The sequence below is a fragment of the Leopardus geoffroyi genome, chromosome B2 (genome assembly GCF_018350155.1).
Source record: "Leopardus geoffroyi isolate Oge1 chromosome B2, O.geoffroyi_Oge1_pat1.0, whole genome shotgun sequence".
In the NCBI taxonomy this organism is placed as follows: domain Eukaryota; kingdom Metazoa; phylum Chordata; class Mammalia; order Carnivora; family Felidae; genus Leopardus; species Leopardus geoffroyi.
In genome coordinates this window covers 117,185,569-117,197,911 of record NC_059332.1, presented here as the reverse complement: position 1 = coordinate 117,197,911, position 12,343 = coordinate 117,185,569, and the positions used below count along the sequence as shown (strand labels likewise).

The 12,343-nt window shown below is 41.2% G+C and overlaps 1 protein-coding gene across 6 annotated transcripts in view; it reads left to right on the top strand.

Annotated features, from left to right (window-relative positions):
- ARHGAP18 (Rho GTPase activating protein 18) overlaps window positions 1-12,343 on the top strand; it is a 194,931-nt gene that overhangs the window by 62,303 nt on the left and 120,285 nt on the right. For 2 of the 6 annotated variants that reach the window (XM_045499541.1, XM_045499543.1), the window contains exon 1: window positions 6,988-7,223. The exons of 3 other annotated variants lie outside the window; for them this stretch is intronic. In XM_045499541.1, coding sequence (XP_045355497.1) covers window positions 7,111-7,223 — 113 coding nt within the window. In that variant the 5' untranslated portion in view covers window positions 6,988-7,110. Of the gene's footprint in view, window positions 1-6,987; window positions 7,224-12,343 lie in introns of those variants that run through there. One more of the 6 variants, XM_045499544.1, reaches the window with a different exon arrangement.

Genomic DNA, 12,343 nt, shown 5'->3' with positions numbered 1-12,343 from the left:
AATGAAAAGATTTAGGGGTGTTGGTGTGGCTCAGTCGGTTAAGTGTTTGACTCTTGGTTTTAGCCCAGGTCATGATCTTAGGGCTTCATGGGTTCCAGCCCCACATCAGGCTCTGCACTGACAGTGTGGAGCCTGCTTGGGATTCTCTCTCCCCCTGCCCTCTCTCCCCCTCCCCTGCTTGTGCTGTGTCTCAAAATAAATAAACTTTAAAAAAAATGAGAAGATCTACTCCTTTAACTGACCAGGTATAATTATTATTAAATGAGGCAAACTCCCTGATTAAATGCCCCTTTGAAATTATTTTGAGGGTTATTTTTTTCTCTTAAAAAGTAAAACTTCTCCAGAAAATAGAATTAGACATATGTCGACATCCTCTGGAAAACTGGGCAAGCTCTGTAACCAAAAACATACTGATATTTTTCTATTCTTGCTTTGCACCCCTTTCTGAAAAGTTAGTGACTGAGGCCCAAACTCGCATCACGATGAAACTTGCATGCTTCTAGAGTGGTTGTTTTTACCACCAGTGTGCGCATTTGCAGAGAGCATGTAAATCTAATTTCTATCGTGACATGTGAATCTAATTGTTTCACCACAGAAGCAAAACCCAGGGGTGTTGCTTGAACATCCTAGGCGCTCCATCTGGAAGTAGGGTACAGGGCCGGTTGGTTGGTTTTTCCAGTAAAATTATGCTTCGTCATTCTTGAAGTCATTTCTAGCATTAGCAATTTCCCAAAGGACTCATAAAACAGAAATTCTTCTTTGATGACATTTCTTTGTGCTGTTTTATCAAGTATTTTGGTCAAGAAAAATAGTTTAACTATTCCAGGAACTACTCTAAAACATTAGAAGAACCACCTTCATTCTGGAGTGGATAACCACCATTTTTCCCCCCAATACAACTACAGCTGCCATTTCCTTGTTTTTCTCCAAGCCACAAATCAAGTCAGCCCTTCCCTTAGATTTTCAGCTTCATCAAGTCTTCCGCAGTTTTTTTACTTTACGAGGAAATAAGTGTTCTTCATAATTTACTTCAGGAGGGCTTTTGTGTTAAAGCAAATCTGGGTATTGATGCAGTTCCAGATATTTCAAATGGAGTCTTTATTCATAATCAAAAGACCACCTTTCTAGAACATCCCTCCTCCCGCCAGAGAGTGCACTTCAGTCTCCCCAACTTCATACTTTCAGTTGGAGGTATTTGCAACATGGGTCTCATTGTATTCAGCCACAAAGAGAAAAGCAAAAGAAAAGTTAGGTTCATTACCCTTTCTTGGCTAATTTCCACTTCTGGCTAGTTTTGAAATGAAGTGGCTTTATCGTGCAGCCAAATGAAGTTAAGCTTTCTGAGTCTTGTTCTTGCAAGGCCCCTTCCAAAGCCCTGCATCTAACAAATTCTGTGAGTGCCAGGTCTGTAAACTTAGATCTGTCTTTGCCTAATATTAAAAGAAAAAAAAAAAAAAAGATGTTTGTAATCACAATGACTAGAGTACTTTTCTTTGATTTCTATCAGTAGAAACAATTTTAGATAAGATGGTATTATACCCGTGACCTCATAGTCCTATGTATACTAAGCCATGCTCCCCCAGTAATCTGACACAGAAAAGTTTCAGAGTGCCAGAAAAGAAAACTATTGAGTTTGTGCCTGTCTGAACTTCTGTAGCATTGCAGTTACATCAATATTCCGTTGGGTTAAACAGTTGAGATTTGCCATAGCTTCTTTTACCTCATTACTTACTCACGGGGGTGTTTTCATAAACAAGAGAGAGTCGGTTCTAGGACAGGTGTGACCTTTACAGTGTTTAAGAGCTCAGTCTCAGCGGTTATATGAAGCCAGGTTTACATGTTCTGTTCTGCTGCCTCCTGGCTGTGTGACCTCATGTTCCTTTTCTCTAAAGTGGGCATAATTATAATATCCATCTCTCATAGTTTTTGAGACCATTAAATGAGATGGGGTATATCGTGTCTTGCCAAGAGTGAGCGCTCAAACATTAGCTATTAATACGTATTGGTAATAAACTCGTTAACTGTGAGAGCTTTTCTCTGTAGATGTTTACCAAGAAGCCTAAATTAGCCTCTGGCAATAGCAGTTACAAATTATCCCAGGGGTGGCTAATATTTTCTCCCTGGAAGAGCAGTGTAGAATAACTTTGAGAATATAGAGTGTTTTAGAGCTGTCCAGAGAGAGGCACAAGGCTTGCCAGCGCCCCCCATCCCCACCCCTCCTCGCCCGAGAGGCAGAATTAATAAAAACAAATGCAATTTTTAAGGAAGTAGGTTTAGATTCTGCACAGGCAGGAATTTTCTGTAACGATTCCCCCGTACAGAACTCCCTTGCTTACAAGCTCACAAGAATGATTCATACACAACTTTGGTCAAATATCAGCTAGGGGAGATTGGTACACTCTCCTCATTGATGCTACCGATGTAAATCTAGTTTTTATCACTTCTGTGAAACTTCAACTTCACAGGAGGTTAATTTATTCAAGTTCTTATTATATTATTGTAAATTGCATTTTACTTGGCCAATTGAAAGGTCAGTTTTCACATGACCTTGTGTCTGAATACAGGTTTTCTGCACTCCTGCAGGATTTGAGTACACACATTTCTCCTTCGTTAAGTCCATTTAGAGCAATAGACACTGATTGAGAAAAAATCGATAAATGTATGGAATCTCTTTCAGTTTTAATTCCGTACTACAAAATAGGCTCTTAAGTCAAATATAAAAACGAGTCAGTAAATCCTCTGATGTTACAAACACTGAATATAATTTTTTTTCATTATTTCTGAACATGATTGTCAAATTGCCACAGGCTGCAGTACTGTCTCCACCCTATTTTTAACCTATTTGGGTACATAAATTATAGCTTCCTTTTTCTCCCTCTGTCATCTAGTGTGTCCCATTTAAGGGAGTGAATCAAATGAGTGTCTAAACTGTCTTGATGTTATTAATTACTTGGTAAGATGTTTCATAACAGGAAGTTGTTTGGCATGCAGTCAATAGCCTGGAATATTAACATCTTCAAGGACATTAGGTTCTCAGCGTTTGTTTAAAGTGATGGCGGAAGGGAGTAAAACAGTATTTTTTTTTTTTTTCATAAACTGTCTCTCTAGCAGGAAGGGTGATGTGGTATAAGGGAGGACTGTAGTTAAATCTTGGTAAGATTTAGGGTGTGAAATAAGAACAGCATTTCAAGGGAGCATATCAGGAGTAAGATTTGTTTCTGTGATGGTCATAAGAAAATTGTGGAAATAATTTTTTACCTACTTGAGCCTCTACTTGAGGCGGCGCACAGTTGTACCACTCTCTGCCCGTGACAAGCAACGTCGTCACATTGGTAACCACAGGGCTTAGTGGCTTAGTGACAGAAAAGGAGGAGCCGAGAGGATTTCCATGTACCTGGACGTGAAATTAACAGGATTCAAGTTGTGTGTACATCAATTTGTGCCACATTTCCTGCCTCACAAAAATTTCAGAAGGCCTGGTTGTTGTGAACCCAAAGATTATGCCGAACTTAAAAAATAATTATATTTTAATCTGCATACTGTAATTTTATTTGTAATTAAACAAGGGAAGAGAGTATAATTAGGCAAAGATACAACTTAATCATCATTTCGGTTAAAACCGGGCAAAGTTTCCATCGTGAATTATCTCACGAGAGTTGTCAGTGTTCATGGCCATCGGTGGGTATGTGTGACACAGCTGGAGGATACAGCAAAGGAAGAAAGAAAAGATAGAAAAGCGAAGAAGATAAAAAGGAGGTCCAAAAAATTAAGGGCAAAGGAGGAGTGGGATGGCAAGGAAAACAGAAGAAGAGCATTTCTAAAAAATAGAGTGGATGCTCTACCACCAATATACATTTTTTAAGTTTATTTATTTATTTTGAAAGAGAAGGAGAGCAAGTGGGAGTAGGGGAGGGGAGAGAGAGAGAATCCCAAGCAGGCTCTGCACTGTCAGTGCCTAGCCCCACATGGGGCTCGATCCCACGGACTGTGAGATCATGACCTGAGCTGAAATCAAGAGTAGGATGCTTAACCCACTGAGCCACCCAGGTGCCCTTACCACCAGTAATTGTAGAAGGTAGTGATTTCTGTATTTTTGCATTTGGGAGCAGACACATTAAAAAAAGGGGGTGACTGTGGGGAGCATTCATCATTTTTAGATTATGTACTATATTCTTAGCTTATACTTTATATACATAAGGACATTACAAAGACAAAACTTCTATATTCCAGTTGACTTACCTTTTGCCTCTTTTCCTGTATTTTTCATTTTCCCTGACACGGTGAATGGGTCATCATACGTTCACACTGCTATGTGCATTGGAATCAACTGTTTACTAAAGCTTTAATCAAACGTGGTAATTTTAATCTTTCTAAGGACACATGAAATTAAAGGCCCACTATGTGGAAGGATCCAGTTAGATGTGGAAGAAAGAGAAAGGAATGATGGTGGGGCCAGAGGGAAGGGGGGTCTGGGAGGTGAGAGAGAAAGGCTTGTTTGGGTAAGGTAGCGAGACAGTTTAGCGGTCCATTCAGGACTTTGGAACTGGTTCTATTAGCCGTGGAGAGCCAATGGACGTTTTAAAGCAAGGAGAGACATTATCAGGCATGTGCTTGGCTGTGATTTTTCAGTTAAGCCTTGAACAACTCCGCAGGGGTGTGTGTTTAGGGGCAATGAGCCCCCACCCCCACTCTTGCAGTTAGAAATCCATGCATAACTTTGACTCCTCTAAAACTTCTGCCGGCCTACTGTTGACTGGAAGCCTCACCAATAACATAGTTAATATATATTTTATATGTTCTATGTATTATGTTATTCTATTCTTACAATAAAGTAAGCTAGGGAAAATAAAATGAAGGAAATCATAAGGAAGAGTCAACTACAATAAAAAAGACTAAAAACACCGTAAGGAAGAGAAAATATTTACTGTATTTATTTAAAAAAAAAAAAATAACCTGGCAAGTGGACCCGTGCAGTTCAAACCTGTGTTGTTCAAGGGTCAACTGTAATGTGCAAAATGATTTAGAAGAGAAGGCAAAGAAGGAGCTGAAAGGGCTGTTGTAATATTGGAACTAAGACCTAAGTATAGGGTCTGAAAGGGACTCTGGCAACGTCTAGAAAGACGACAGCAGGTAGAGCCTATGGAGGTAGAAATGCAGAGGTTGAACAAATACTTGTGGAGGGCGAGGGGTGCAGCTATAATCTCTCTCTCTCTTTAAAGTTTATTGATTTACTTAGAGAACAAACAAGTGGGGAGGATCAGAGAGAGGGAGAGAGAATCCCAAACACGCTCCAAATTGTCAGCCTGGAGCCCAATGCAGGGCTCGAACCTACAAACCATGAGATCGTGACCTAAGCTGAAATCTAAAGTCAGACACTTAACAGACTGAACTACCCAGGTACCCCTATTATCTCTTTTTTGGGGAAGACTTCTGTAAATGAGAGTTCGCTGTAGACACAGAAGAGAGGATTGAAAAATGTAGAACACTTTAAGAGTGTGTAAGCATGAATAAAGTACTTATTTTTCATGATCATTTTATTTTTTAAATAAATTTTTATACATTTTTTAATATGATTTTTATACGATTTTTAAAATAAAAATTTTAAATGATTTTTTTTTGAGGGAGAGGGAGAGACACAAGAGTGGGGGAGGGTCAGAGAGAGGAGAAAGACCATCCCAAGCAGACTTCCTGTTGTCAGCGCAGATCCTGATGTGGGTCTCGAACGCATGAACTCTGAGATCATGACCCGATCGGAAATCAAGTCAGTCACTTAACCATCTGAGCCACCCAGGTGCCCCTCATGATCACTTTAAATAATGAAAAAGTGTAAGCAGTCTGTTTATAGAGCAATGAAGTAAAAAAAAACAAACAAACAAACAAAAAAAAAACAAACAAAAAAACTTATGAGGAATTTTAGATATTTTAGATACATAAACAGATCATCACAATCAACAAAAACCACTTCAATTTGGACTACTAAGTATATAGAAGAGAGTAGAAATCCTTTTTGGAGGGGGAGAAAGAACACAGAAACATCCTTTGTAATTTTCAGAACTTTTGAGCTCGTTTCCTAATCTACAAGATAAAAAGCAGCATGCTGGTTGAAAAGAACACAATTTAGTCTAGAATTCTGTTCAAATGCAGCTTCTGGCACAGAACACATGTGTTCTCTGAGCCAAGAGAACTTACCCCAACCCCTCAACTTTACTTCTCTTAAATTTTGTAAAATGCAGGTGATAATGATGCCTGTTTTGTAGGGTGTGTGTGTGTGTGTGTGTGTGTGTGTGTAAGAATTGAAATGAATTGAAGAGAGAATACATGTGAAACAGTTGTCACAGAGAGGGTCTGGCATATGGTAGGTGCTCAACAAATGGTAAGTACTTCTTTTATTCTCAGCAGTAACATGTAACTGAGTATTGATAGATCTCTTTCTAGTACCGAAGGGTGGTTTGACAAAAGCAAGAGGTAAATTTGGCATTGGCTTTTACGTTGAAAGAAGATGGCATTCTGGGATACACATTTTATGAGGACTTTTTAAGCCAGACACATGAGATAGAGGTTTTCTTGTTACCGGTATTGCACACTTTTGCTCCAGGTGCATTGGGTTTTGCTATGGTTAATTTCAACGTTGAACGTGAAGGGGTTAAGAAATGCCCTTACTCATGTTACATGAAGCAGCAGAAATTATCAGATGGAAACAGGAATTGGGAAGGAAAGGAAAAAAAAAAAGCTCTGTAGTAACACATTGTTTTCTGACGGCTTGTACTTACATGGATGAGAAAAGTCCACAACCTGGTAGTTTAATCAGATCAGAATAATTCAGGGAAGGGAGCAGTAAAAGTTAAAGCGTAGCCCCTCTGCCCTTCCTTAACTAAAGCCACTCGAACTGGAATTGCCCGGGGTTGGAACAATACTCTGAGTCACGGCTCTTCTCATTGGAGAGCCAGCCAGCGCTTCACTGGCGAGGCCCCGCCCCTCCCGTGTGAATCACCAGCCCCGGCCGGGCCTCGAGAGGAGGAGCCGGCCAATGCTAATGAGCAGAGCTGCCCAGAGGAACTTCATTCCCCTTCTCCTTGTCAGGATCCGAGAAATTATGCCCCTTCTGTCACCATGAGCTGGCTGTCCAGTTCCCAGGGAGTTGTCCTAACTGCCTACCACCCCAGCGGCAAGGACCAGGCCGTGGGGGGGAACCATGGCAAGGTTGGTGAGGAAGCCACCCCAAGGTAAGCCCCTGGCATTCGAAAGCCCGAGAGCAAAACAAAAACCCCTTACCTGCTCCAGGAAAAAAGAAAAAAAAAAGTGACAGGGAAGTTGGGGGGGGGGGGGCGGGTAGGAACGGCGTCGCACACACGTCGAACCTAACCTCCTGCACCCGCAAAAGTGTTTGGCAGGGGTTTTGTTACTTTGCGTTTATTTCAACTATTCCGCGTCTGAGATAGCCCCCACCATTACTGGTAAAGATGGATGGGAAGGAACATGGGGATATGGCTGTCAGGCTTGTTGCTTAGCAGGTGCATTTGCAAATGTGGAAAGATCAAATGACTATATTTGTAACACTTCCTATGAGATGAAATTCTTGAATGGGCGCAGGGCACAGCCGCTGGAACTGCTAGTTGGAAAGTGTGCCAAGAAGCAGGGAGGCTGTTCATTGTACAGTCTGTTGTTGTTAGAGCTCCCCCCCCCCCCCCCGCCCCGCCCCTTCCCAGCTCCTCGCAGAAAGCAAACTTCTTAGGCAAAAAGCCAGACACTGGCCTGTGGCAGTATGTTTCCCATTCTTTTGTGTATGCGTGTGCATGGGGTAGAGCTTTCAAACAGGAGTCCTTATCAGGAGGTTAGTACTCTGGGGCCAGAGTGAAATGTGGTTAATGTTAAATCACTTTATAGGCAGAAAGGGCAAATGTTCTATAGACCACTGAGGCACAGAGTACCTTTCTCTCTGTGTACTTTGTTCTGATTTTTCAAGGGCTTTTTTTTTTTTTTTTTTAAATCTTCTTTCCCTTAATGACCTTCTTACTAGCCAAACATTTTTACCTCTAGTCATAGATATAAATTGTAAATATTGGCTTAGAAGCTTGCAAAAAGCAAATGCTTAACCTAAATTAGTAGCATAATGTAAATTAGTTATCAGGAAGCATATTTCCTCCTTCATGTTTAATGTGACAATAAAACCTTCTTTGTTCTTATATGACTTATGCTTATGCCTTAAGCTGAAATAATGCCTTCTTTCATTTGTTTTAAAAATCCTCAAATGTGGAGGAGGGGAATAAAAATCAAAGGAATGGCTGTAGTACTCTATTCAATTCTGAAGCTGACCAGAACTTTTCCTCACATAGCAACTGCACTATGTAGTATTCTATTGAATAAATTCATTTCCAGAGATAAAAGGGAATTGCTACTTGTGTTTTAGATGTGTTATTATATTATTTTAAGTATATTCTGTGACCTATCATTAAACATTTTCGATTTGACTGTAGTTCACTGATGTATTGGTAACCTTTTAGCAGTAAGCAGCCTGTAACACACTAGCCTCATGTTGTCCTTAACTTGGGAGTACACATCAGGGTTGTGCAAACCTGGGAAGTTCTCCAGTGACTACTCTGGGGTGACCTGGGGATCTGAACTGAATCTTGGATCTTGATCGTGAGAGTGGAAAGAACCTTAGGGACATTGAGTCCAAACCTCTCATTTTCACGTTGAGGACTCAAACCCCAGGAATTATTAGGGTGTTGCAAGACCTGTGGTTCCAGACCTTGGCCAGGGGGCGGCATATTCTGATTTGGAGACTTTATTCTATATTTGCAGTTTTGCAGCCTGTTGTTGGTGGCCTGTACTTGAGTGGGTTGAGAGAATAAAAGAGAGGACAGATCACTCCCAATCTATGCCAGAGCAGGATCAAAAGGTGCTAAGACAGTAGGTTGCCAGGGGACCAGGTCTTTCCCCCACGTGCTTCCCCTGCTGGCTGCCATATTGCCCATACTGGTTCCAAGTTCTTTCTCACCACTAAGTTAGAGTCCTAGAGACAGTTTTTTTTTTTTTTTCTTTTTTTAAGTAGGCTCCATGCCCAGTGTGGGGCTTGAACTCATGACCCTGACATCAAGAGTCTCATGCTTTACTGACTGTGCCGGGTGGTTCTTTATATTGATTGGGGAAGATGGGAGCCCTGATTTGAGGGCTGGGAAGAAAGGCAGGAAGGAGGGAGAAAGGACAGTCCTTAATGGATTTTATCATTAAGTATGGAATAATTTAACTTAGTGTTACTTTGGGAGCCACCCTCTTTAGCCTAGAAGGGTTGAGATACTACAGGTGGGGTGGCAGAGGGTTGGATGGAGGGAGGTGTGATGGGGTCAGGAGAGACCCCCTAAAGATGGTGGTGGGGGAGGAGGTACAAAGGGTGTTTGCTTTGGTTGGGTTGGTCACCTGGTGCTTTAAGCACTGGGAAGCTGCTCTCAGTGCAAGGCTGATGGTTGATGCTTATTTTAAAAAGCTGTTCAAATGCAAACCAAACTAAAACAGAACTTAAAAAGGGGAAAAGTTAGGCTCTGTTCTCTCCCACCCATTTAACAATTGGTGGCTGGAGCACTGAAGTCTAACTTGGCTTATTGCAAGGTTATGTCTTTTCCAAATAATACGCACTTTCAACTGTTTAATCAAATGTCCAATAAGATGAACTCCTATGTTGTTTGAAAAGTATAAAGGGCAACGTATATGATTTAGAATATTTATAGAACGTGTTTGATTTTTAGTTTTGCTTAAGTCCTTTTTTTTACTTTTATTTTGGTCTTTGGAGAAGCTACGGTAGTAGGGAATTAATATTTTTGTAAGTGATCTGTTAGTGTAAAATTCCTTCCATTCCATTCCATTATCCTTCTTTATCAGAACTCATTCACTGGATGACTCATTAAGGAGTTCCTCCTCCTTCTGGTTAGAGTCTCTCAAATATTTACAGAATCCTGATTTCAATTTTTTGAACTACGTCTTCCTTAAAACATTGGGATTTGAAGAGACACGCGAACGTTAGTTGTGCTGACTGACTTATACACAAATATTTCCAAAGGAAACCGCTTTTTAGGACTAGCTATGTTTATGAGTATTTACTTGTTAATTTTCAAGCAGGTTTCGTAATGTTTGCTTTAGCAAAGCAAATTTTTCAAAGAATACTGCATTTTGTCTATTTTTACTATTCTCCCTTGATTTTTTTTCTTTTTTTTTTTATGTTTATTTTTGAGACAGGACAAGTGGGGGAGGGGCGGGGGGAGGGGACAGAGGATCTGAAGTGGGCCCTCTGCTGACAGTAGCAAGCCTGACGTGGGGCTCCAACTCGCCAGCTGGAATATCATGACCTGAGCCAAAGTCAGATGTTCAACCAACTGGGCCACCCAGGGAGTGGCTTTTTAAGAAAAGCTTCTGTTTGTTTTATATCAGTTTTTGTCAATATTAGGTAAATGTTAGTGTCAAATGGTATTTTCTTTATTGGAACTTTTAACTCTAGTTGACTTTTGAGATATGTTTATGTCTTCCTTGAGCAGATGTATGGCACTCATCATGGAAGGTCTTGTTTTGTTGACACCATTTGCAGGCCATTGGTGTTGGGCAAGTGGAACCAAGGGGCACTATGTCATGGTGACAGAGACTCTGAAACTCTGGGCTCTCGGAACAACTTGCCTGGGTTTGCATCCCGACTCTCCCACTCGTTAGCAGTGTGGCCCTGGGAGGGGTTGTTTAACTCTCTACTTGTAAATTAAATTTAATGGTACTCACTTCATTGGGAGGATTAAGTGGGCTGATGCCTGTAAAGCTCACATTTCGTCATGTGTTAAGAAACCTGGATGTGATTTATGTGATTAACTAAAATTGGCATAACTGAAAATGAACCGTAATGTGAAAAGTTTAGGCCTCTGACGTCTGAAAGACCTTGGAAATGTCCTTTTGATCTGGAGCAACATTTACGATTTGAGCTAGTGACAGCTGCTTTTAGTGAACCTGCCTTGGGGCATTGATGGGCCACACTGAGGTCTGCAAAAAAGCGGACCTTTGTGGCAAGATGGAATGTGGGTGGGTCGTCTTTTGGCAGCTGGACTCCTTGCAGTCCCTAACATCCCCCCTCCTCCTTTAAGAACTGCCCAGTGTGCCAAATGGAAGGGGGTGGCCATCTTTATATGCTTTGTTTAATCCTAAACATTTTCAAATCCTACCCATCTCTTGGCTCTATAAAGTTATGTCAAAAGCATAACCATTTGGTCACTCAGTCATTCTGCGTGTAATTACTAAGCTCACTGTATGTCAGGCAGGTGTTCAGGAGCCGGGCTACAGTGGAGAGGAAGACAGATAAGCACCTGCCTGAGGGGATGGGGTGCAGGGAGGGTGCACAGGGTAGAAAGTGAAGGCCTGAGCAGGAGCCTTGCTGATATCTGGGGACAAGAATTAGAGGAAGAGCTTTCAAGGCAGAGCAGGGTGGGGAGTATGGGAGCCATAAGCCTAGAGTAAGCCCTAGAGCAAGCACCAGAGGGGCAAAGAGTGAGCTCTGTGTGGCTGGAGTGCTTGGGAATGAGTAGAGATGAGGAGAAGAAAACAAGACAGGACTGGTAGATCGGATTGTTTTGTAGCCCACTTGAGGAATTTAACTTGGGGGAAGCCAGCGAGTAAGGAGGATTTTGTACACTGGAGGAACAGAGCATATTTTGGTTTCAAAGAGCCTCTCTGGCTGTTGTATACATGTTGGACTACGGAAGTAAGCACACTACGCAGGAGGGTAAGGTAATGGTGGCTTTGGCCGAGGTCTCAGTTGTTTGGGTAGTGGGGGTGGAGAGTGGTGAAATATTTTGAAGGTAGGAATTTTTGGATTTCCTGAGGGTTTGGGTGTATAAAGATGGTTGCAAGATTTGGCCTATGCAACTCCATTTATTTAGTTGGGGAAGGCTTCCAGAGTGAAAGAAGGATCGGCCGGGCAAGATCCGATACTCAGTTTTGGACGTAGAACTTGGAAGTGTCTTTTTCAAAGAAGCATTAAGGGAAGGACATGGTGGCTTTCTCGATGAGTTCAGAATTTTTATGTAAGTCCATGACATTAAAAAAAAATTATGTACTATTATCATGAATAGAAATTTTTCCCTCTGAATTTGTGTATTAGCTGAGATTATGTGTATTTTTTGGTGAAGAAAAGGATAGTAAAGAGTTTTTAATAATGCAGTTATGTAATAAGTGAAGTAACATTTCTTCTTATTATTCCCAACCTTTGCTTTAAAGACATTCTAAATTTGCAGGATTTAGGGATAAATGAATGCATTCTTTTTAAATGTGTGTTTATTTTGAGAGAGAGAGAGAGAGGGAGAAAAAGGAGGGAGGG